The sequence below is a fragment of the Miscanthus floridulus genome, unplaced genomic scaffold (genome assembly GCF_019320115.1).
Source record: "Miscanthus floridulus cultivar M001 unplaced genomic scaffold, ASM1932011v1 fs_142_4, whole genome shotgun sequence".
In the NCBI taxonomy this organism is placed as follows: Eukaryota; Viridiplantae; Streptophyta; class Magnoliopsida; order Poales; family Poaceae; genus Miscanthus; species Miscanthus floridulus.
In genome coordinates, this window is record NW_027096262.1 from 330 (window position 1) to 23915 (window position 23586).

Consider the following 23586-nt stretch of genomic DNA (forward strand, 5'->3'; position numbering starts at 1 on the left):
GGGTTTCTCTAGTGGGTGCCGAGGCCGTTCGCTAGGCCTCGGTGGCTCGGTGCCTCCCTACGGTGGGATCCCATTCGGAGACTTCCTTGCCAGTCTTGGACACGACTTAGGACGCCCCGAGTGACTGTTCGCTCGGGCCTGGGCCATTCGTAGGCTCGCCCCGAAGTCGTCCCTGACTCTGCTGCCCTGGGGTGGCTGTCGAAACCTCTTGGAGGCCCAGCCTTTGAACCCCTGGACCATAATGGGCTCGGTGCCCTTTCTCATGTTTTGTAATGAAACCTCTAGCGTGGGCTTGGACCGTTTGTCTTGGTCTTGGGTGCAAGAGGAACCCCCGAGCCTCCGCCTAGAGCAAGAGGGCGGTCGGGGGTCCCTTGACTTTTTTATCCGACCCTCACATATCCTTTTCGTTCGGACAGAGGGTTTGTTTGCCGAGCCCATTCTGGTCTCGGCAAGGTTGCAGGAAGAGCCCCTAGCCTCTGCGTGGAGTGAGAGGGCCGTCGGGAATTCCCCTGACTTTTTATACGCCCCTCGCGCGTGAGGGTTTGTTTGCCGAGGCCCCTTTTGGGCGCGAGCCCGAGTTGTGGGGTCTCGGCGTATTTGCAGGAAGAGCCCCCTAGCCTCTGCACAGGGTGAGAGGGCCGTCAGGAGCTCTCCTGTCTTTTTGTACGACCCTCATGCTTCCTTTTCACTCGGAAGGAGGGTTTGTTTTGCCGAGCCCCTTTGAGTGCGAGCCGGGGTCGCTGGGTCTCGGCAAGGTTGCAGGAAGAGCCCCCCCTAGCCTTTGCATAGAACGAGAAGGCCATCGGGGGTTCCCTTGACTTTTTGTGCGACCCTCACGCTTCCTTTTCGCTCGAAAGGAGGGGTGGAATGTGCCTCGCTACCCTCGGTGGGCATGAGTGGTGGCACTTCCGGTGAGCTATTATCGGGTAGTCCGAGTGGAGGCCCGTACCCCATTCGCTAGGGGATGGCTAGCGGTCCAGAGACACACTCCAAGAGTACCAGAAGATTTCTCTAGTGGGTGCTGAGGTCGCTCGCTGGGCCTCAGTGGCTCGATGCCTCCCTACGGTGGGATCCCATTCGGAGACTTTCCTCCGGTCTCGGACACGACTCTGGGCGTCCTAAGCATTTCGCTTGCTTGGGCCTTGGCCCCGTATAGGCTCGCCCATAGTTGTCCCTGACTCTGTTATCCTGGGGCAGCTGTTGAAACCCTTTGGGGCCCAGCCTTCGAACCCCTGGATCATAATAGGCTCAGAGCCTGGTTCCTTCATACGAAAGGAATAGGCCACGGGGAATATCTTCCCCATTGGCTCAGCAACGGGTGGTGCGCCTTTTGAGGCGGTTTCATGGGGAGACGAAACGATGCCTGCTACCGCAGTGGCCGAGCATGACATGGTGGATGGGACGTAACTATCCTCGCATTTAATGTGGGAGACGTGGGCGTGTGGGCCGGCAAAATCGGCTCGTGGTTAACTGCGCCGGATCAGGGGAAAAATCTCCCCGATTTTGTCGCCCGTTCATTTCGCCTCCTCCCTGCATAAATACCGGAAGAGTCTCGCCCCTCCTCGTCCTACCTTGCCTGCATTAGCACCGCCTCCGTCGAGCCATCGCTAGAGCAGCGGGTGCCGGGAAGAAGAGGAGAGAAGAGCGAGCCTAGGGAGAAAGCGAGAAAAAAGCGAGAGCGTGGGAGAGAGAGAAAAAACTCACGGCCGCACCCGATTCCTCCATCGTACCCATGGCCGGTGACATCGTCGTTGTCGAGGCGGACCCCTGGGACCCGTCGGACGTCACCGAGGAGATGCTTCAGTCGCTTGTTGACGGTGGACTCCTTTGCCCGGTGACAGACCCCAGCAGGCCAGAGTGGATTGCTCTGTACGGTGACCTAGAGCTGAGGCCTCACGACGGCTACATCGTAAGCTTCGTCTCCTTCCACGAGCGTGGCCTCGGCGTCCCGGCGGACCGGTTCATGCGAGCGCTCCCGCACTACTATGGCGTGGAGCTCCACAACTTCAATCCTAACTCCATTGCTCAGGCGGCTATCTTTGTTGTCGTCTGCGAGGGGTATTTGGGGATTGCTCCCCATTGGGAGTTGTGGCTCCACCTATTCTGGGCGGGGCATACTACCAAGCCGACGGGCACGTCGGGCAAGAGGAAGGCAACGAGGGCCGGCGGCTACACTCTCCAAGTGCATTAGGACCGCCTGCACCTCTACATCCCGGCCCAACTCGCGTCCTCCAATCGCCGGTGGTACACGAGTTGGTTCTACCTCCGCAACGATGACGGAGGACTTCCCCCTTACACTGGGCGGATTGTGGAGAGTTGCCCAGAGAGGTGGAAGTACGGCGTCCCGAAGGACGACCAGCCCAAGCTACAGCCGCTTTTGGACGGGTTGGCGAGGCTGCGGGGCCATGGTCTTACCGTGGCTGTGGTCATGGCCGCCTTCCACCGCCGAAGGGTGCTGCCGCTGATGGCTCGGCGGCAGCGACTGTTTGAGATGAAGCCGAGTGAGCCTATTGAGGGCACCCGGATGTCCTCCTCCGCCCTTTCCGACGAGGAGATTCTTCGTCGGGTGGGGGAGACGGTCGAGGCGAAGCTGAGGGGCAGCAACTTGACCCCTATCGTGATGTGGCCGTCGTGAGGGTTCCTTTCGCTGGTAAGTCGTGTGCCGCTGTAGCCCCCGAGCCTCCTCAATCTCCCCTTACCCCTTGTTTCCTTATGCGTGTTCGTCGTTCCTACAGGGGATGAGGGACGTGCGCTCCTCTCCTCTGCCCGTTCCCGAAGACGCGAGGTGGCGGGCGGTCAACCGTGCGCACACCGATGCGCAGAAAAAATGGAAAGACGCCAAGGCGGCAAAATGCACGAAGCAACTCCTCGCGCGTGAGGAGCTGGATAAGCGCCGCCGTCAACAAAGGAAGGAGGGTCTCCCGCTGGAGGAATCCCCGTCGACGTCGCTGTCGACGGAGGCCTCGGACGGGGATGACGGGGGCGAGGCGGGGCGAGGTCCCCTAGACCACCTTCCTGATGTAGTGGAGGTGGTGCCTGGGGCGCTGGCCAGCAGCCCGGCACTCCCAGGAGGAGGAGGAGGAGAAGCGAACCCGGGACCGGCGGTTGCCCACTCCGGGGCCGCGGCCGACACGCCCGAGGCACGGGCGTTGGGCAAATGCGCCGTCAGCCCGGTGGGCTCGGCGGCGGTGGTGGAGCGAGTGGCGGTGGGGACGACGCCACCGCCCCCGTAGAGGACCGAAGGGGCGCCGGGGTCCATTGAGGACCGACCGGTGCTGATGGATACGGAGGCGACGCCTCTACCGCCGCCTCCGCCGTTGCGGATGAGGTTCGCCGTGGCGAAACGGTTGCCGCCCCGTTCAAGGTTAGTGTATTTTTGGCGGGGTCGTAGTGCATTCCGTTCACCTTTTTGGTCTCACGCTGACCCTGTAGGTTATTTTTCCTTAGTCAGAAGCGGCCTACAGACGAGCTCCCCTTGGCGCCCCTTAAGGTGCTCAAGGTGAGCCCCGGCTCATCCGCCCACTGGGTGGCGGAGGCACAAGCCGCTATCCAACACGGCGCGGCATCGGCGAGGGTCGACCCAAAGGGGCCAGCCGCCCAAGGAGGGGTTGCCGAGGCGGCCCCTACACAGATGAGGGAGGGAGTGCTTCCGCCTCGTGGGGGCGAGGCTCACGAGTCGGATGGGGCCGGCGTGCACTTGGTTGCCGAGGCCCCCGGGGTCTTCGAGGCTGAGGCGATGGAGGCCACGGCGCCCACGACCGCCGAGACCACAGTGGCCGCGGTTGGTGTCTCTGCGTCTGCCGAGGCCATGATGGCGGAGGCCGAAGCCCCTGAGACCGTCGAGGCCATCGCGATGGCAGCGATGCCGTCCGTCTAGGAGGTGGAAATGAAGGCGGCGGAGGCCTTGGTGGCGCCCTTGGTTCAGGGGCCGCCGTTGTTGCGAGAGAGCACCCGGGAGATGGAGGTCTATCCGATCTCCTCCGACAATACTTCCCGGGCGCAGGAGGTGGTCGACGCCGAGGATGCCGATGCTGTGGAACAGCCTGCGCCGATCTTGGACGAGGGGGGCTCGGCCCTCGTGCGAGTGCGACCCGAGCCTGGCGGGTGGGATCACCCGCGGGTACTGTGGTGGAGCCAGGACGACCCTGAGGGGGAGCCCCTGTTCGTCCTCGAGGACGCGGATGAGGGCGGGCGCTGGGGCACCTTCGAGCAATACCGCCAGCTGGCGGAGCGGTCGCTATGGATGGCCCTGTCCGTGGTGGCCGACGACCTACCCAGAGTCGCCCAGGTTTGCGTTTTCGTTTCTCACGCGACGTTGTCCTTTTCTGGTTTTGTTACAATCAATGACCCCCGTTCTGCTTCCCCAGGAGCTTGAGACCCGGTCCCTTGGGAAGTCGGTCTTTCTTCGGCGAGAGAGGGGCGTCTGGGACTAGCTTCAGCGGCAGAAGGGTCTTCTTGCCGGCGCCAATGAGGTCCTATCGGCGCAGAGCGCGGAGGTAGAGGACCTCTGCCTTCGTTGTGCCAACGCGAAGGTCGAGGCAGCCACGGCCCAGGCGCAACTCGCCCCTCTGGCGGCGCGGGTTAAGCAGTTGGAGGAGGAGCTCACCAGCGCGGTCAGTGACCGGGATGCCTTCAGGGGCCGAGCCGTTGAAGCTATGGCCTCGGCCGCGGCTCACGCGGGGCAGCTGGGGGCGGAACAGAGGGCGCACCAGCTGATGAAAGGTGCCTTGGACGAGGCCCTTGCTGCAACTGAGGCCTCACAGACCGAGGTTGTAATTTGGAGGGGGGACGGTCGAGGGTGAGTTCTAGTCCCTCATTTTGTTTTCCTTTCCTTGTGTTCGCCCCCTAACTCCCTTGTGTGACGCAGAGCTAGGGAGCGAGGCTTCCAGGGCGGCCGAGGCTTCTCGGGTCGAGGCCCAACGCTTGAAGGAGGAGGCCGAGGCTTCCCGTGCCGAGGCCCTGCATTGGAAGGAGAAGACCGAGGCCTGTCAGGTCGAGACCCGACGCTGGGAGCTGAAGGCCAAGGGTGAGTTCCGTGGGTTTCCGCCCCTAGCTCCCTTGTTTTCTCTCTCGCTCGACCTTATTCCATTTTCCGCGGTGCAGAGTCAGAGGCGGAGGTTACTCGGGCCGTCGAGGCTTCCAGCGCGGTGCAGACGGTGCTCGAGACCGAGATCGGGGAGCACGAGGTGCTGAAGCGTGCTGCCCCTTCCGCCTGCGAGGCCTTGGAGGTTGAAGGGGTTCAGTCAGGCAGCTCCCTGGGGAGCCGTTTGATCGCACTGAGCAACCAGATGCGCGAGCGACTTCGAGGAGCGCTGCACACGGGTGTCAAGTGCGCGCTGGCCGTCATCTCTTCTCACTACGTTAGCGTCGACCTCCTGGCCATTAGCGATGGGTATGTCCTGCCTGATGAGGAGGAGGAGGCAGACGCAGTGGTCACGAAGCTGATGGAGGCGGCGAAAGGCCCTGGCACGGCGCTGGCGACGCTCTTTGAAGAGGAGGTGGTTCCTCCCCTACCACCCGCCGGTGTTGAGGGCTTTGAGCCTTGATCTGGGCCCCAGGGGCTTTATGTAAAAATAGAGTAGGAGTTATTTTTGTATCATAACGCTTGTGGCCGTCGAGGCCTTCATTTCTGAAGTATTTGTGTTTCTTAGTTGTTTTTCTTATGTTTCCGAGCCTCTGCCCTCTGTTGCTCCTGACAAAATTTCATTTGCAAAACACCCCGTTGGGGCCTAAGCCGTCCCTTGGGCGAGAGGTAGTGAGGGAGTGCCATAGCCCGAAGGCGTAGGCCGTCTCGCGGCTCTACCGGCCTCTTGCTTAGGAAACAGACCTTGGTCCGAGGAGTCTTTACAACTGATTCATCAGAGCCTGCTAGAGTCTTGGCATAGGAATTTTTGCGAAAAACAACTAAAGAATGGTGCATGGGACCTAGGGGGAGTCCCCCATTTAGCCCCTGAGGGAGGCTTGGTTCTGCCGAGGCAGAGCCAAGTCTCCCTTGCCGTGTTATCGAGTTGCTGAGACCTACGATGGGCTCGGGGGGTTTCTCAAAAAATTAGACCAACTAAAGAACGCTTTTTAATTGTATTTCGAGAAACGTCATATACAAGGCTTGGAAATTTAGGGATAAAAGCGACGTAGCTGTTCTATGTTCCAAGCGTTGGTGAAGACTTCGCCCTTCTCGTTGGCCAGCTTGTAGGTCCCGGGCTTCAGTACTTGGGCGATGATGTACGGTCCTTCCCATGGCGGGGTCAGCTTGTGGCGGCCCTTGTTGCTCTGTGCTAGCCTCAATACCAGGTCGCCTACCTTCAAGTCCCAGCCTCGGACGCGCCGAGCCTGATAGCGCCGTAGGCTCTGCTGATATTTGGCCGAGTGTAGTAGCGCGACGTCTCGGGCTTCCTCCAGTTGATCGAGGGCGTCCTCTCGGGTGGTGCGGTTACTTTGTTCGTTATAGGCTTGTAGCCTTGGGGAACCATATTCCAAGTCGGTGGGGAGGATGGCCTCAGCCCCATAGACTAGGAAGAAAGGCGTGAACCCCGTGGCTCGGCTTGGAGTGTTCCTCAGGCTCCAGATGACCGACGGGAGTTCGACGAGCCATTTCTTGCCAAACTTTTTCAACCGGTTATGAATTCTTGGTTTGAGGCCTTGTAGGATCATGCCGTTGGCATGCTCTACTTGGTCGTTGGTCCTTGGGTGTCCTATGGCCGACCAGGCCACATGGATGTGGTGGTCATCGCAAAACGTCAGGAACTTTTTGCCGGTGAACTGTGTCCCGTTGTCGGTGATGATGGTGTTGGGGACCCCAAATCTGTGGATAATGTCAGTGAAGAATAGCACCGCCTGCTCGGATTTGATTCGATTGATTGGACGAGCCTCGATCCATTTGGAGAACTTGTCGATTGATACCAGTAGATGGGTATAGCCCCCGGGGGCCTTTTGTAGAGGCCCGACCATGTCGAGCCCCCACACGGCGAACGGCCATGTGATGGGGATGGTTTGCAGGGCTAGGGCCGGGCGATGTGTCTGCCGAGCGTAGTACTGGCATCCTTCGCAGGAGTGTACTAGCTTGGTAGCGTCGGTGACCGCCGTCGGCCAGTAGAACCCTTGGCGGAAAGCATTCCCTACGAGCGTCCGAGGCGCCGCATGGTGCCCGCAGGCGCCTACGTGTAAGTCCCAAAGCAGGGCTTGGCCCGCCTCGGAACTGATACATCGTTGGAGGACACCTGAGGGACTTCGCCTGTACAATTCGTCATTGTAGAGGGCGTAGGTCTTGGCTCGGCGCGCAAGCCGTCGCGCTTTGGTTCTGTCATCAGGGAGCTCCCCCCGATCAAGCCAATCGAGGAACAGGACTCGCCAATCTGCGTCCTGATTAGTCTGCGGAGGCTCAGTGTTGACCTCCATGACCTCGGGCTCAGTCGAGGGGGTCTCGGCAGCGGAGGGGGCATCGGGCTTTGCCATGGGTTCCACAGGTGGGCCCTCCTCTGTTGTCGAGGTGTAGCAAATGGAAGGTTTGTGGAGGTCTCTGACGAAGACGTTCGGGGGGACCAGGGCCCGTGCCGAGGCCATCTTTGCCAGCTCGTCGGCGGCCTCGTTGTGCTTCTACGCGACGTGATTTAGTTTGAGACCGTCGAACTTGTCTTCTAGGCGTCGTACCAACTTGTAGTAAGCCTCCATTTTGGGGTCGAGGCAATTCGACTCCTTCATCACTTGATCTATGACGAGCCGTGAGTCGCCTTGGACGTCGAGGCACCGTGCCCCAAGTTCGATGGCGACTTATAAGCCGTTGATGAGGACCTCGTACTCTGCCACGTTGTTGGAGGCGGTGAAGTGGAGCCGCACCATGTAGCGCATGTGTACTCCGAGGGGCGAGATGAACAGCAGACCCGCGCCTGCCCCGGTTTTCATCAGGGATCCGTCGAAGTACAGGGTCCAGCACTCCATCTGAGTTTGAGCCGGTGGCAATTGGGTGTCTGTCCATTCAGCCACGAAATCGACCAAGACTTGAGACTTGATCGCTTTTCGAGGTGCAAAGGTCAAGGTTTCCCCCATAAGCTCGACGGCCCACTTGGCTATCCTACCCGAGGCCTCCCGGTTATGAACTATCTCGCCTAGGGGGAAAGATGATACCACAGTCACTGGGTGCGACTCAAAGTAGTGACGCAATTTGCGCCGGGCCAGGACCATGGCGTAGATCAGCTTCTGGATGTGGGGTAGCATGCTTTGGTCTCGGAGAGCACCTCGCTGATGAAATAAACAGGGCGTTGGGTGGGCAGAGCATGCCCCTCTTCCTGCCTCTCTACCACTATGGCAACGCTGACCACCTGGGTCATTGCGGCAACGTAGAGTAAGAGGGCCTCGTCCTTGGCCGGGGGTACCAGGACGGGAGGATGTGTGAGCAGCGTCTTGAGTCTGTCGAGGGCTTCTTCGGCCTCGGGGGTCCAAGAAAAACGCTCGGATTTTCTCAAGAGTCGGTACAGAGGCAAACCTTTTTTGCCGAGGCGTGAGATGAAGCGGCTCAGGGCCGCAAGGCATCCCATGACCCTCTGTACTCCCTTGAGGTCTCTGATTGGTCCCATGCTGGTTATGGCCGAGACCTTCTCTGGGTTGGCTTCAATGCCGTGTTCTGAGACTATGAATCCCAAGAGCATGCCTCGGGGGACCCCGAACACACACTTCTCGGGGTTGAGCTTGATGCCTTTCTCTTTAAGGCATTTGAAGGTTATCCTCAAGTCGTCGATGTGACCCTCGGCCTTTCTGGTCTTGACCATGATGTCGTCTACGTAGGCCTCGATGGTCCGCCCAATGTTGTCGCCAAAGACCTAGGTCATGCACCGCTGGTACGTGGCACCTGCATTTCTGAGGCCGAAGGGCATCGTTACGTAGCAGTACATGCCGAATGGTGTGATGAAAGAAGTCGCGAGCTGGTCGGACTCTTTCATCTTGATTTGATGGTAACCAGAGTATGCATCAAGGAAAGACAAGGTCTCACACCCTGCAGTGGAATCAACGATTTGATCGATTCGGGGTAATGGGAAGGGGACCTTTGGATAGGCTTTGTTCAAACCGGTGTAGTCTACACACATCCTCCATTTCCCATTTTTCTTCTTGACTAACACGGGGTTAGCCAACCACTCTGGGTGGGACACTTCCTTGATGAACCCGGCCGCCAAGAGTTTCTGTACCTCCTCACCGATGGCCCTACGCTTTTCCTCGTCGAAGCGGCGCAGGCGTTGCCTCGCCAGTCTAGATTCGGCCCGGATGTCCAGGGCGTGCTCGGTGACCTCCCTCGGTATGCCCGGCATGTCCGAGGGACTCCATGCAAATATGTCGGCGTTTGCACGGAGAAAGTCGACGAGCACGGCTTCCTATTTGATATCGAGGGTGGCGCTGATCCTCAGCGCTCAGTCGTCGGGGTAGGCGGGGTCGACCAGGATGAGTTTGATGGCTTCCGTGGGCTCGAACGCCCCCGCACGACGCTTGGAGTCAGGCGCCTCGCCACTGAGTTGGTCGAGGTGGGCGATGAGGGTCTCGGCCTCCGCCAGAGCCTCGGCATACTCGATGCACTCAATGTCGCAGTCGTATGCATGTTCGTATGTGGACTCAATCGTGATGACACCGCTAGGGCCTGGCATCTTGAGCTTGAGGTAGGTATAGTTGGGTACTGCCATGAACTTGGCGTAACACGGCCGCCCCAGGATGGCGTGGTAGGCTCCCCCAAACCCGACTACCTCGAAGGTAAGGACTTCCTTGCGGTAGTTGGAGGGGATGCCGAAGCAGACGGGAAGGTCGATGCGCCCGATGGGTCGCGTGCGCTTCCCTGGTACGATGCTGTGGAAGGGGGTGACGCCGCCTTGGAGCCTCGACTGGTCGATCTCCAAGAGCTCCAGGGTATTGATGTAGAGGATGTTGAGGCCGCTGCCTCCGTCCATCAACACCTTGGAGAGTCGGGTGTTGTCGATGATCGGGTCGACGACCAGCGGGTACTACCCGGGATTCGGAACATGGTCAGGGTGGTCATCTCGATCGAAGGTGATCGCCTCCCGAGACTAGTCAAGGTACTGGGGGGTGGCCACTTTGATTGAGAAGACTTCTCGGCGTTCCTTCTTGCGCTGCCACGCCATAAGGCACGCCGAGGGTCCACCGAAGATCATAAAGGCGTTGCGTACCTCGGGGAACCCGTCGTCCTTGTCTTCGTCCCGGTCGCCGGCGCCCTTCTGCTTGGCGTCGTCGTCGGGGAGCCCGAGCCTAGCGTAGTAACGTCGCAGCATGGAGCAATCCTCGAGGGCGTGCTTGACCGGGCCTTGGTGATAAGGGCATGGTTTCTTGAGCATGTCGTCGAAAGGCCTAGGGCCTTTGGGGCCTCGGGGATTCTTGCGTTCTATGGCCCCGACCAGATCAGCCTCCATGACCTCCTACTTCCCTAGGCGCCCCTTTTTCTTTCTCTTAGGGAGGTGGGAGGCCGAGGCATCGGAGGCCTCGTCCCTCCGTTTTCCCTTGGTGTCGCTGTTGGGGAAGATGGCTCCGATAGCCTCCTCGCCCGAGGCGAAGTTGGTGGCGATGTCGAGGAGCGCAGCAGCGGTGCGTGGCACGTTCCGACCTAACTCCCGAACTAGGTCTCGGCAGGTGGTGCTGGAGAGGAAAGCCTGGACGATCTCTGAGTCACCGACGCTGGGCAACTCGGTGCACTGTTTGGAGAAGCGCCGGATGAAGTCTCAGAGAGACTCATCTGGTTTCTGGCGGCAACTCTTAAGGTCCCAGGAGTTTCCGGGACGTACGTATGTGCCCTGGAAATTCCCAACGAAGATCTGAACCAAGTCGCGCCAGTCGTGGATCTGAGAGGGAGGAAGGTGCTCAAGCCAGGCTCGCGCCAAGTCTGACAAGAGCAGGGGGAGGTTGCGGATGATGAGCAGATCGTCGTCCGCGCCACCTAGCTGACAAGCCAGGCGGTAATCGGCGAGCCAAAGCTCGGGGTTGGTCTCGCCGCTATATTTTGTGAGGTTGGTTGGCTGGCGACACCGGGCTAGGAACTGAGCATTGCGGATAGCTCTACTGAAGACCCGAGGGCCAGGTGGTTCAGGAGAGGGACTGCGGTCTTCCTCGCTGTCATAACGGCCACCTCGATGCGGATGGTAGCCTCGGGCAGGCCCCTCACCGTCGTGGCGTCGTCGTCGGCCGACCACCTCATGGTCTCCCTGCGCCTCATGTCGATTGTCGAGGCGGTCAAGAAGCATGGGGACCCTGTGGGCTATCGGTGCTCGAGCGGGCTCGGGGCGTCCCGAGGCTTCCCTATCCTGCTGAGGCAGGGCTGTGGGCAAGTTCGAGGCGCCCCCGTGCCGTCGGGAGGCGGAACTTTCGGCCTGCTGAACCGCGGCGGTCTCTAGGAAATCCCAGAGCTCGCCGTGGACCCGCCGCCCCTCCGTGGTAGAAGGCTTGGGCATTGCGCGGACCAGCATTGTCATGGCCACGACGTTCTGGCTAGCGCGATTGAAGACTGGGGGTTGCTCACTCCCTTCGTCATCATGGATGCGGTGGTGCACATCGCGGGCCCTCCGTCGGGCTCCCCCGCCTTCACCGTGACCTCGCTGTTCCTGTTCGAGAGTATCTCGAAGCTACTGCAGAAGGAGTTGGTCTTGTTCGACCTTGGCCTGGAGCTCACGGAGTTGTTCCAAGTCTGGGCGTTGAGGTCGCGCAAGGGCGGGGGTCTCGTTTCGTGCGGCCGGTAGGACAATGCGTGGAGGTGTGGCAGCGCCTATACCCGGGCGAAGCGGGGAACGGCTACCTGCCCCCTCGTCCTCCTCGCCCGCTCTCGGCATCCCGAGCCCAATGTGAAAACATTCGCGAGTGGGGTCGTAGGTGCCTTCGTCGTCGGAGTCAGAGTAGCCTAAGCAGTAGTCGCTCGCGGCTAAGAACTGGCGCATAGCCCCAGGGTCGTGGAGTTTGGAGAAATCCACTCCAGGCCATGCCTCATCCTCCTTCGAGGAGTCGGCGTGGGTGCTTAGGTCGAGAATGAAGCGCTGGCGGCGTTCTGAGGGATCCTCGTGAGCGGCAGTGTAAGCGTAGGCGTAGGAGGCAGCGGCATTTCTCAACCCAAGGGGGTATGGGGGTGGTGCCGTCGCCAGACTCTGCTCCGCCGGGATCGGCTCCTTACGGAGCGGTGGAGCAGGGCTTGGTGATGGGGCATCGCCGTGTGCCATCGGCTATTTTCCTTCGTCCCAGCTCAGGCTAGACAGGTCCCCAGCCAGGGACCCCGTGCCAACAGCTGGTCGCAGGATACCGGCGGGGAGCGGTGTGCCGTCCTGAATTCGCGTAGTGTCAGGGTGGTCTTGCTCGCGTCGTGCCTGGCGGGCGCGGCGAGAGCGGCCGCCCGGACGCCGCCTGCGCCTGGGCTACTGGTGCGCGACTTCATCGTCGGTTGGTGGGGCTCGAGGAGTGAGGAGTACCATGTCGTACTCATGCCCTAGGGACATGAACTCTAGGCTCCCAAACCAAACCACCGTGCCGAGACGCAACGGTCGTACGGGGTCTGCCATCCGGAACCTGTTGGGATGACGAAACCGACACGCAGAGGCCCCTACCTGGCGTGCCAACTGTCGGTGTTTCGGACCGGGGGGGGTCCTCAACCAACTAGTGAATTTGAACTGCGTGCCCCTAATCCCGGATGGTGATGCAAAGAGACACAAGGTTTATACTGGTTCAGGCAATCGATGCCCTACGTCCAGTCTGAGAGATCGATCTTGTATTCCTTGCACCGAAGTGCTAGTAGTAGGGGGTTACAAGCACAGTGAGAGAGGGAGCTAATCCCAGGTCTCGGCGAGGTGTCGTGTGGGTTGCTTGAGACGTTGCTCTCAGGCGGCTGAGATGTGTATGTGTGTGTTACCAGGTGTTCTTCCCCGTGAGTCCCCCCCCCCTTCTGAGTGGCCCAAGTCCTCTCCTTTTATAGTTGAAGGGAGGACAAGGACAGTACATGTGTTAACTACGTGGCATCGTGCCAACAGGGGCGACATGTCCGAGCCCTGTGGCCTGTCCCTATGGCGACGTGGTCGTCGGAGTGGTCCGTCCTTGGAGCACTGGGGCGGCGTGCGAGTCCCATCCGATCCTGTGCGTGGTGAGAGCCCTGGGACCGTCTAGAAGTGGGTGCGGCGGTGGACGTGCAAACCGCTGTGGGCGGACTGTACGCGAGGCCGAGGCTTGGCCGGTGCCGAGGCCGCACCGCAATGGGGGGTCTCGGCGGGCACGATCCCCAAGATAGCCGAGACCTTGGTGCACAGTGCCGAGGCCCCGAGTGGGTGGCTGATTTGGTGTGTCGGCTTGGAGGCGGTGATGTACCGGGACAGGTTGTCCGTGCGATGTTGTTTTCGAGGCGGAGATCGCGGGACACAGTGCGGTGTGGGCGCTGATCGTGGGCACAGCGTCAGGACACAGTGGCCGGTAATCCCCGCCGTGCCCTGTCCCGGCCGGTATGGCGCTGATGCGACCTCAGGTCCCGTCGGCCACTCCGTGGCGTCGAGCCCTCGTCCGGCGGAGAATGTGGGAGTGGTTGAAGTATTAATGAGACACGACGTGCTGTCGGGAAGGTCGGCCGAGGCGGGGGGGCGACGGGCCGCGGACGAACCGGCCTCGAGCGACGCGGAGAATGAGGCCTCGCGCGAGACGGAGATCGGACTCCTTGCCGATACCTTCCGTGAGAGGCCTCGCGCGACACGGAGAATGCACCCCCTGCCGAGGCCTTCCGTGGGGAGCCTCGCGCGAGGCGGAGATTGCGTTCCCTGCCGAGGCCTCCTGCGCGAGGCTCGAGGTGAGGCGGAGGGCTTGGTGGGCCCAGTTGTGGCGGGTGAGGGGCCCATGGCTTATCTTCTAGCTTTGTTTTTGATGGAACCTAAGCGACCCCTTTGATGTTCGCTCAGGGTACCCCGTTCTAAGGTACCCGACAAAATGTATGCTGCAATCGTTTTTTATCCGGATGTTGCATATGTTTCACACATATGTTGCAACAGTATGCTCCAAAATATTTTAGCGGTTTCAATCTTATGTTGCAGCAAGTGGTTTCATGTTGCAAGTGTTATTTTTTAGATGTTTCATGTGTTCCACACACATGTTACAAGTGCATATTCCAAGTGTTTTATCTGTTTTTCATATGTATGTTGCATTCAAATTTTTTGTCATGTTGCAAGTGTTTTATGTTGTTCAGCCGGGGCAGAAGGACGGTGCACGGGGCGTGCGCGGGAGGGGGGGAGGCTACAGACGTGTGCTCCGGTCGGAGAGACGCCGGGTCTCGGCTCACGAGTGCCGCCCGCGCGAAGAGAAAGGGGCAGATCTGAAAAATAACCGGTGGGCGTAGATACGGAGTGGAGTGCATGCGTGGGGCGAGACGATAGCGGGGACGGGCTGCGTGGGGGTGCGGAGTCCGGGCACCAGCCACGCCAATAATCTAGACATGTTCTTCGTTCACTCGGCCGGGCTGGGCCTGGAAGTGAAGCATCGTGTGCATCCAAGGCCAAGCTGGTCCGAGAGAGGAAGGCGTAATACTAGTTTTACGTAAACTCCACGCGGGACACGGTATCCGAATTGGTGTGCAAACGAGTTGAATCGTGCTGTACGCCCTGTACTGCGAACGAAGCGACTCTACGGAGAAACCACATGGCCGCGGCCGGCGACGGCGGCGAGTCCCACTGCCGGGACGCGCTCCGCGAGGCCTTCGGTGACTCGTCGGGCAGCGACTCCGACACACCGGCCGGTGTCAGCCCCGGAGCGGGCCGCGGGCACTGGAGGTGGGAGGCGGTGGCTGGGGTCAGGGGACTGTGGCTGTGCGCTGCCTTCCTCTCCGCCGACGAGCAGGCGCGCCTCCTAAATGCGATCCAGAAAGGTGAGTCCTCGGTTGCCGGGACCTCCTGTAGCCTCCTTCATCTTGTGAGCAAAAAGGGGAATATTTTTAGCTTCGTGTTCTGTTTAATTTGGTTTCAGTCAGGACATTACTTATTCGTTAATGGTCCATCTATGACTCTTTGTGATGATTACAATCACCGGATCTGCTTAGACAGCTGCGGCCAGCGGTGCAATTACTAATGTTAGCAATAGGTACCTTAATCCCCTTTTTTCCTCTGACTGTGTATTACTAGTTCTTATTATAAAATTATCTAGCTATATGTAACTATGTTAAATTGTAATTTGAAATAAGTCTTTTGTTCTCGAACCATTACTATACTTATATCTGGATTGGTTAACTTTTACATGTCCCAGTTGAGTATTAAAACTTCCTAGTACCTATGCAGAAGAAACTCTGCTCTAGTTTCTTATTGCTCAACAACAGAGATAACCATAGCTCATTGCTTATCGTAAGTCTGATGACTTGGTTTTTGCAGAAGGATGGTTTGTTGATGCAAACAACCAAGTAAGTTTTTCCCTTTCATCTTTTCAGTATCTGCCTAATGTTTGTCAGCGGTAGGATTTTCAATATTCTCAGTAGTGCCATAAAGACTGCCTGATTTGTGTATAAGGCTTCCTAAAGTAGTTCAAACTATATGAAGATTTCCATCCTTGTCTATCATTTTTAATGTTTAAGTTCTTCTGCTCCTATCTTCTTTTTAGGCAATGAGATTTGGCGATCTCCCTTCATGGGCTGTTGAGCTTTCTGCACTTATCCGTGAAGCTATCTGTGTTGGTGACACCAGTGTTGGTCTTGATGCAGAGGTGACAAACGAGGATGAAGATGCATGTCCTCTGCCATCAGATTTGTTGTGGCGGGAGCCATTTTTCAATCAGATGATTGCAAACAGATACAGGCCAGGTGAGGTGCGGAACTGTCTCATATTCACAAGGAAACATATCGTTCAGAAAAGTGATGCATTCTTTTTGCGCTCTTAACATTATGGTTCTGTTATTGAATCTAGGGTATCTGTGCTCATGTTGATCTGATGCGCTTTGACGATGGGATTGCAATAGTCTCTCTTGAGTCAGCTTGTGTGATGCACTTCAGTCAAGCAGAACCAACAAGGAGAAGGGCGGGCTCTGACACCCTGAAGCAAGGGGATGGTGAATCTTCGAAGGTCCCCGTTTTGCTGAACCCAGGCTCTCTTGTTCTCATGTTTGGCGATGCAAGGTATCTCTGGAAGCATGAGATCGACCGCAAACCAGGCAGACAGCTTTGGGATGGCAGGGAACTTGAGCAGCACAGAAGAACTTCCATTACACTGAGAAAGCTCCTGCCTTGTACAGACTAAATTGGTCATGACAGTGAACAATTTGTTAGATGTTTGTGGTTACAAGCCACTTTTGCAGTTACAGAGCAGTCATTTTTTGTGGTGAGGTATATCATGGAAAATTGTAATATGCTGTTGCTAAAGACAGCCATCACTGGATAAGAGGAGTATTGTTGAATGCCTCAAGCTCGACATTATTGGCAGAAGGCAGTAGCATTGTCCATGCATCATGTAAGCTCTATTCTCCTTTTCGAAATTAAGCATGCCTACAGAGTTACAGTTGGGTTTCTTAACAATGTCACTGGAAGCCATCATGGTATGTAAATGCACCTCAAAGCAACATAAAAGTATTTCATGAACACATTGTCTGATAGGCAAGGCTTACACTCCCTAACAAGCATTCCACATGACAGGCATGTTGGGAGAGTGATCGATCACAACTCACATGGCAGAACTAGTCCAACTAATACTAGCCCTAATAAATTGAAATAAACAAACACCTGATCCTTTCGTTTCAGGAGAAAAATGGAGTTCACACATCTTCCTTCCAGGTGCGAAACCAGGGAGAATGAGCACATCACTTGGTTGGTTCTGGTGAGAAATATCAAACTCTTGATGGATATGAGCATCATGCTGCAAGTGCCAACCAGGGAACAGTCACATGAAGACATCCATATTAGAACAGCCACAATATTTGGGAGACCAAGCAGAAGCAGGTATTGAGTTCTATCCCCAGCTTCAATGTGCCTAACAGGAAATCTGGGTGATGGAGGCAGGCAGGCAGGCATCAATGGCATGAAAACCATGAATTTTTAAAGCAACATCGTATATAGTTCTATACTAGCAAGAACTAGTCAAACAACAACAAAATTCCGGTATCTTATGCCTTGGACCACAATCTTTTTTTACATTATAACATATTGAAGGGCCTGTTTAGATGGCTAGGGCTAGTATAAGGTTAGCCAATTGGCTAACGACTAGTTAGATGTTTGGACAAAAAAAATAGCTCACCAAGTAGTCCCTGTTGGATGGGCTAGGGCTAATTTTTGCTATTTTTAGCTAGCTAACAATTAGCTCTTGGTGTCTAAACAGGCCCTAAACATTGCTGATACAAGGGCAGAAGAGCTTGTGACACCTTGCCGGTACAAGAAAACACGCAGTACACAGAGTTCTTTGGATGGCGAAGAGGAACCATGGCTTCAACCGTGGCAGTGCTTGATGCGGGAGCAGGCGCGGCGGTAGGGATTGGCCTGGGCACCGGGCCGGCAGTTGTAGTAGCTGGCACCGCGGCGCGAGCACGGCACGCTGTCGCGCTGTTGGTGATGTACCCGCCGCCGGACCCGTTCAGGATCGGCCGACATGGTGGAAGCCCCTGCTCCCATGCCGAGGCCCCGCACCTCGTCGCTCGCCGGGCACATGCCCACGGACCCGCGGCACCCAGCGGCAGCGCGGTCAGCCGGGACGAGCGTGAACGGGAGGTTGTTCCCACCACCATCAGGCAAGGAGACGGCAGGGGGTTCAGCCGGGAGGAGCGTGAACGGAGGGAGCTCCCCACCACCGTCAGGCAAGGGGACTGTGGCAGCGGCAGCGAGGAGGAAGGCGATGACGACCACGAGGGGCTTGGCAGCAGCCATGGCGAAATGCCGGTGGTGAACGGGGGTGGACGGACAAGGCAGAGGCTAAGCGTGTTATGAAATCTTCCGAGTGCAAGGGCTATTATGGGGCTGTTTGGTTGGTAACCCAAAAGGACCTGTCAAAATTTGGCTATGCCAAAGTTGGAGCCATGCCAAAACAGGAAGAAATAGTAAGTGTTTTGTTCATGGCCAAGCCGCAGTTTGGCTATGCTAAAATTTAAGAGCAAAAGTATGTGTCTGGATTGGAGCCATGCGAAAACTCTATGTATGATATGACATGTGGGATTCATATGTCAGTCAATTGTTTTTTGGTTGAAATGTAGCTAACTGAGATTTTTTTTTTTTTTGTAGATTTAACTGCAAGCAATAATTTGGTGAAAACGGTTTGTAAATCTGATGCATAGTTTAAGACATATCTTGATTTAATTTAAAGAAATCCACTCTCAAAATCTTGAACCGCATGCAACCACTCATGGGCTGCCGCATCAGCTACCTGTAAGTGTAGATGGGCAATGCCAAATTTTCAGGGCACGCCAAACCTTGGTCTTGACCAAATGGTGTCCAATTTTTACCTACCGGCCAAATTTTGTTTAGGGCCCTAGGGCCTAAACTAAACACGCCCTAAGTCATCTCACGAGTCAGCTAGTATAACTACTAGCAGTATATTCAGCATGTTCGCTTGGTTGTAAACGATCGTAAATTTTCAGCCAGAATAGTATTTTTCTCTCACACCAAACCAGCCAGCAGTAATAATCCACGATCGTTTCAGCCCCAGCCGAACAGGCTGATTGTTGTTGTTCATCTCAAAAGCATAATAAAAGTATGGTGGTGTTGCTCATCTCAAAATGTAAGAAATTTTGGTATTAACAAAATCTAGGTTGTCAACTTGCAATCCAAGCTCAACTCCTCAAAGCGAGTCTGTCTATATTGCAAGCTGAACTGAATTTTTGTTATGAATGCCAAAAACAAAGTCTTTTTGATAACTGTGAACAATTTTGTAAATTTGTTAGCCAGAATGTGCAACGTTTTTCATTAAGACACGGATGGGGAAAGGGAGAACTGGTAGTCTACTTAACTTAGCACATGGCTATAGCTGTCTTCATAAATGGATATTTGCATTTTTTTTCTTAAAGAATTATACATTGTGAACAAAAGAATTTCACAGAACGTCGTACCTAAAATGCATTAAACTGTGAATACTGGAGCAGTTGAATTGTACATATCATGTATATTTTCTAATACTCAAAAGTATGCTGCCGTCAAGGACCATGTGGTGTGTTCTATGGCATTAGTCATGAACTCATGACCATGTGGACTACAGAAAAATTTCCTGTGGAGTTCATTTTTGTCAGTCTCTTCATGTACAACTATCAATCATCTTCATCGGTTTTTTTTGTTTGATAACCTGATCTCCACGCCGAATTGCCTGAATCATACGTTCACTGCGCCCACAGAACTGGCCATTTCCTCCAAGAGCTCCTGCTGCTCCATTGTAGCACAAGACTGTAGATGTTTAAATAACAAATGAGATTGTTATAGAGATGGGCTCATGTTATTACATCATCTCTGCTGTAATAGTTGCACGTTGCCACATTTGCATTGTTCTTTTTTTTTTGTCAAGCAATATACCTGAACAGCCAATTCGATGTCTCCTAAAAGGAAGCCGGTCAGTTCAAAGTTCATCTTTAATCGATGGTCTGTCACTCTGTTATCCTGTTGTGAGCAAAAGACCTCAAATTGTATAAATATTGGAGGCGATTTATAAAGAATAAGAAGAGCTCCTGCCCAAACATAACAGAGAAAGAAAAGACAAGTTTCTTGGTGATAGGATGTCCTGCTACCTTGTAATTGTATGTCCTTATCTTCTCAGATCGAGCACCAGTACCAACCTTCAGTTGAACAGGTATTAGTAACACTGAACAGAGAGGATGACAAAATCTTTCATAAGGGCTAACTCTATTTCCTACACAAACTGAAGGCACTAGCTTTTGTTGTCTTGTCATTGTTTAAATTTTGTGAATTCCAACTGAATATTATACTGTTCACGTAAATGTCTACTACTCTGCTACTCTGTATCCAATTTGAGCATTTATCATCTATAAGACAGTTTTCTGTTGCTTTCAGTTGGACACAAAGTTATGACCTTTGGAAGATACGATCCTTAAAAAGAATTGACAACTTACCTGCAATTTCCTCTGGTTTCTTATTGCCTCTTGTTGCTCCCTTAATTTTATCTCGTAACTGTAAAGTTTATGGTAGATATATATAAGGAATGGAAAAAGATTACATAAAGATGACCATGTATTATACTGAGTACAAATAATTTGGAAAAAATAGATTCACTCTACTTTGCATAAGAGATTTCTAAAACCAGAATTTACACTGTAATTATGGTCCTATCATCAAAGAACATGTTTAGAAACAAAATAACTGAGGTGATAGAAAACATAGAGAGAAACGTAATTCATAGTTTGGAAAGCTATACATAGCTATAACAACTTACAGTTTTGCTCTCAACAATTGAAATGCCCGCTCTTTGTTCTGTAGCTGTGATCTCTCTTCAGTACAGAATATCCTTATTCCTGTAGGCTTGTGAATAAGATCAACAGCCGTCTCCACCTTGTTAACATTCTGCCCTGCATTGATTGAAATGTTAGAAGATGCTCAGTTATAAGGGAGCAGCACAGAAAACCCAGTATTCTAGTACAGATAACACAATATGCAAGTGATATTACCTCCAGCTCCACCAGATCTTGCTGTTTTAAGCTCAATATCTTTAGGATCAATAACCACATCAACTTCATCAGCCTACTATGCCATCGAAACAATATTAGGCATCTCTGAAGAAGAGGGAATTCATGTCATAAAACTTCACACAAATATCAAAATGGCCCACCTCTGGCATAATAGCTACAGTTGCTGTTGACGTATGAACACGACCCATAGTCTCTGTCAGGGGAACACGCTGAACACGGTGTACGCCTGACTCAAACTTCAATTTACTATAGACTTGTTTCCCCTTGACTTCCATTACATATGTCTTGTATCCACCCATTTCTGCCTGAAAGAGTCTGCTTGTGAGCAGTGTTTTTCTTAAATCTTAATCAATAGTCAGGTTAAGGTTGCAAGTACATACTTCTGAGCAAGAAACTGGCTTAAACTTCCAATTGTTGCGCTCACAGTATTTCTGATACATGCGTACCTACAGAAAGCCATTGGCATATTTAGTTGTGGATTATGTGAGTAAAATTGCAAATATGATGCACTAGTATATCAGAAGTATAGCTGCTATACGAATAGAAAAATGAACTAAGAAGAGCTTATATTCCAAAAAAAAAATGTAATCCTACTTGCACGTTCATTATTTATTCTAGATTATTGTCCATATAAATGGTCTGTGTGTCAAGCTTAGTACTCTATTATTTGAACAAAATGAAAAACAACTGTATCACATTTGCTAAATTGCACTCAATTGGAATAAAATCATCATCTACCTACAAGGTCACCAGCCCAAATTCCAGCTTCGTCACCACCAGCGCCTGCTCTTACTGCAAAATTGAAGAAATACAGTTCTCAGTTTCAAAACAAGAAGGAAAAAAACTTTTTTTGAAAAAAAAAAAACCAAGAAGATGTTGAACACTCATGGGACAGCCATATAACTTAGTTGAAATGTACAACTGAGAAATGGAGAGAGGTACCTTCAAGTAAGATGTTGCGTGAATCTAGAGGATCACTGGGAAGCAGTAGTAACTAACATGAGGAAATAAGAGTGGATGAGAGGCACATCAAAATGTGTAATGTATACTTTCTCCAACAAAATACAGAAACTGGCATTGTAGAATGCATAAAGTTAAACATAATGTCCAGAATTTATGTAGCTATTGTGCAGAGTGTTATGTCCTATTCACCTTCAATTTTTCTTCAAGCTCTGCAAGCTGGTTAGATAGAGCCTCCAGCTCAGAAGCTATCATCTCTGACATATCAGGGTCATCTTCGTTCTCTTTTTCCAGAGCTATGATGTTGCAAAGTTAAAAAAGCTATATAAGAGTCTATTATTTTCTCACGGGCACCAGAAATACTGAGGCATACCAACCTTTTGTCTCTTCAAGTTGCCTCTCACAATCCTTGAATTGCTTGTATGTAGTCACGACCTAAATATTGTTGACAGAAAAAAAAAAAGGTGATGCATCATTTGATAAAATTAGCAGCTCAAATTCTGGTATAATTGAGTAGATAGTAGACACCAACATTAAATACCATAGTGAGTAAGCCAAATACCTGATCCAGTTCAGAAACAGACTGCGCAAGTTTTTGGTATTCGCTTGGATCTGAGACAATGTCAGGATCTGCCAACCTAACCTGATGCATACACTCAAGCATTAGACTGATGACCGTTTGGATGAGACCAAAACTGAAACTTTTCCATATCATTGTTACAGCATTGCAGTTTATATTGCCTACATACGTGTTACTTTTTCTTTTCCTTGACACAAATGAGAAGTTGAGAATTGATTTAGTACAGCATTGAAGCCGGACCTAAGTTAAGCCTGATTGGTTCTAAAATTAATTTCATACAATACATTTTTCACTCAAGCAACTTCAGAGTAATAATAACAATGGCGATATAAGCCTATTGGTAAGCCTAATAATATAGAAGAAAAAGAAGGAACCAAAGGTGAAACACAGAACGGGTAGCCATACCGACATTTCTTTCCAGGCCTTCTCCGCAGAATCCAGCTTGGCAATCAGATAGGGCTCCTGCACAGAGCACACAAAATGAACAATCATCAGGCTATGATATGAACAATGGATTCGTTCCTAGTGCGAAAACTAGGATTTTCAGCTACTAAAGCACACAATGTTCAGTTCAGCTTCAGCGTGAACAAAAATTCAGGGTAAGTGACAAGCCATTTCATAAATTAATTGGACCCCCAAATGGGAAATGGCTCAGAACCACTATAGTAGGTGACAACATGCGCTCTCTATCTCCAAGAAATGGCCGGTGCATCAGGAAATGGAGATGACCGCCGAAAAGGAAGGGTTTTTTTTTCCTTACCGCCATACAGACCACGGACGAGGACGGCCGTCTGCGGCGCCTGCCGTGGAAGAGAGGAAGGCCGGAAGGAGGCGTGCCCCGAGGGCCGGGGACGGCGCGTGGAGGCGCCCCGAAGAGGCCGGCGAGGAAGGCCTCCATCTTTGTTCAGGCGATGAAGCGGGCGCGGAGCACGACAGGTGGGGATGAGAAACACAAACCACCAGGAGCGCCGAGGATCGAGCCGCGGGGGGGGGGGGGGGGGGGGGGGGGGGGGGGCGCCGCAACCGGAGGAGAGCACGGCGAGGGCGTGCGCACAGTGGGAGCGAGGCGGGGAGGGAGGTCGGGAAGGAGGCACTGTGCACAAGGGACGGGAGGCTGGGAGAGTGGGAGGGGCGCGGGAAGAAGATAGGGGGAATCCTGAAGAGAGAAGAAAAACTAAGACGATGACACGTGGGGCCGACTCAAGGCAAGTGGGCCCATAGAAAACTAAAACGGGCTTGCTACGGTCAGGACGGATAGGGCTTCCCACGCCTGTAGCCGTTTCCCGCTCCGTTTTCATGCACCTACGGTCATTTTTCGTGTCGTTTCCTGCATCCACGCGGGGCCCGCGCCACGCTGAACGAATGTCACCAGCATCGAGAAGAGGGGTGGCGGATGCCAGCTGGCACCGGGAGGAGGAGACACCGAGGCGAGATAACAGAAAGCGAGGAGGGAGATGCAACACATG

The 23586-nt window shown here is 53.8% G+C and overlaps 2 protein-coding genes across 7 annotated transcripts; one reads left to right on the forward strand and one right to left on the reverse strand.

The window, feature by feature from the left end:
- The first annotated feature begins 14505 nt into the window (after window positions 1-14505).
- LOC136530474 (alkylated DNA repair protein ALKBH8 homolog) lies at window positions 14506-17381 on the forward strand. Of its 5 annotated transcripts, none has more exons than XR_010777793.1 (6): window positions 14520-14857; window positions 15354-15382; window positions 15580-15783; window positions 15882-16421; window positions 16709-16906; window positions 17283-17381. XR_010777793.1 is itself a non-coding variant. In XM_066523204.1 (4 exons), exons 1-4 carry the CDS (start codon window positions 14632-14634, stop codon window positions 15899-15901), a joined length of 474 nt encoding a protein of 157 aa, XP_066379301.1. In that variant the 5' UTR covers window positions 14506-14631; the 3' UTR covers window positions 15902-16034. The 5 variants fall into 5 exon arrangements, 2 of the variants coding, with proteins under 2 accessions (XP_066379301.1, XP_066379300.1); XR_010777792.1 differs by having other exon boundaries at window positions 16742-16906; XR_010777794.1 differs by lacking the exon at window positions 15354-15382 and having other exon boundaries at window positions 14515-14857; window positions 15680-15783; window positions 16742-16906.
- A 1541-nt stretch (window positions 17382-18922) lies between these two features.
- On the reverse strand, window positions 18923-23114 carry LOC136530475 (peptide chain release factor APG3, chloroplastic-like). Of its 2 annotated transcripts, XM_066523205.1 has the most exons (15): window positions 22881-23114; window positions 22526-22582; window positions 22103-22183; window positions 21918-21975; window positions 21733-21836; window positions 21523-21574; window positions 21323-21372; window positions 20961-21026; window positions 20721-20885; window positions 20560-20632; window positions 20328-20460; window positions 20008-20065; window positions 19666-19713; window positions 19454-19537; window positions 18923-19327 (listed from the first exon to the last, which is right to left on the reverse strand). In XM_066523205.1, exons 1-15 carry the CDS (start codon window positions 23016-23018, stop codon window positions 19256-19258), a joined length of 1239 nt encoding a protein of 412 aa, XP_066379302.1. In that variant the 5' UTR covers window positions 23019-23114; the 3' UTR covers window positions 18923-19255. The 2 variants fall into 2 exon arrangements, with proteins under 2 accessions (XP_066379302.1, XP_066379303.1); XM_066523206.1 differs by lacking the exon at window positions 22881-23114 and having other exon boundaries at window positions 22530-22579.
- Window positions 23115-23586: the final 472 nt, after the last annotated feature.

Bases quoted from the DNA above. Each gene is read 5' to 3' on its own strand.
- LOC136530474 (XM_066523203.1), top strand. From the start codon at position 14,632: ATGGCCGCGGCCGGCGACGGCGGCGAGTCCCACTGCCGGGACGCGCTC. The intron at 15,383-15,579 runs GTAAGTTTTTCC...TCTTCTTTTTAG, and splicing joins TTGTTGATGCAAACAACCAA to GCAATGAGATTTGGCGATCT. The intron at 15,784-15,881 runs GTGCGGAACTGT...TATTGAATCTAG, and splicing joins ACAGATACAGGCCAGGTGAG to GGTATCTGTGCTCATGTTGA.
- LOC136530475 (XM_066523205.1), bottom strand. From the start codon at position 23,018: ATGGAGGCCTTCCTCGCCGGCCTCTTCGGGGCGCCTCCACGCGCCGTC. The intron at 21,373-21,522 runs GTACCTCTCTCC...TCAATTTTGCAG, and splicing joins ACGCAACATCTTACTTGAAG to TAAGAGCAGGCGCTGGTGGT. The intron at 20,633-20,720 runs GTGGGCCATTTT...ATGGCATAGTAG, and splicing joins CTGTAGCTATTATGCCAGAG to GCTGATGAAGTTGATGTGGT.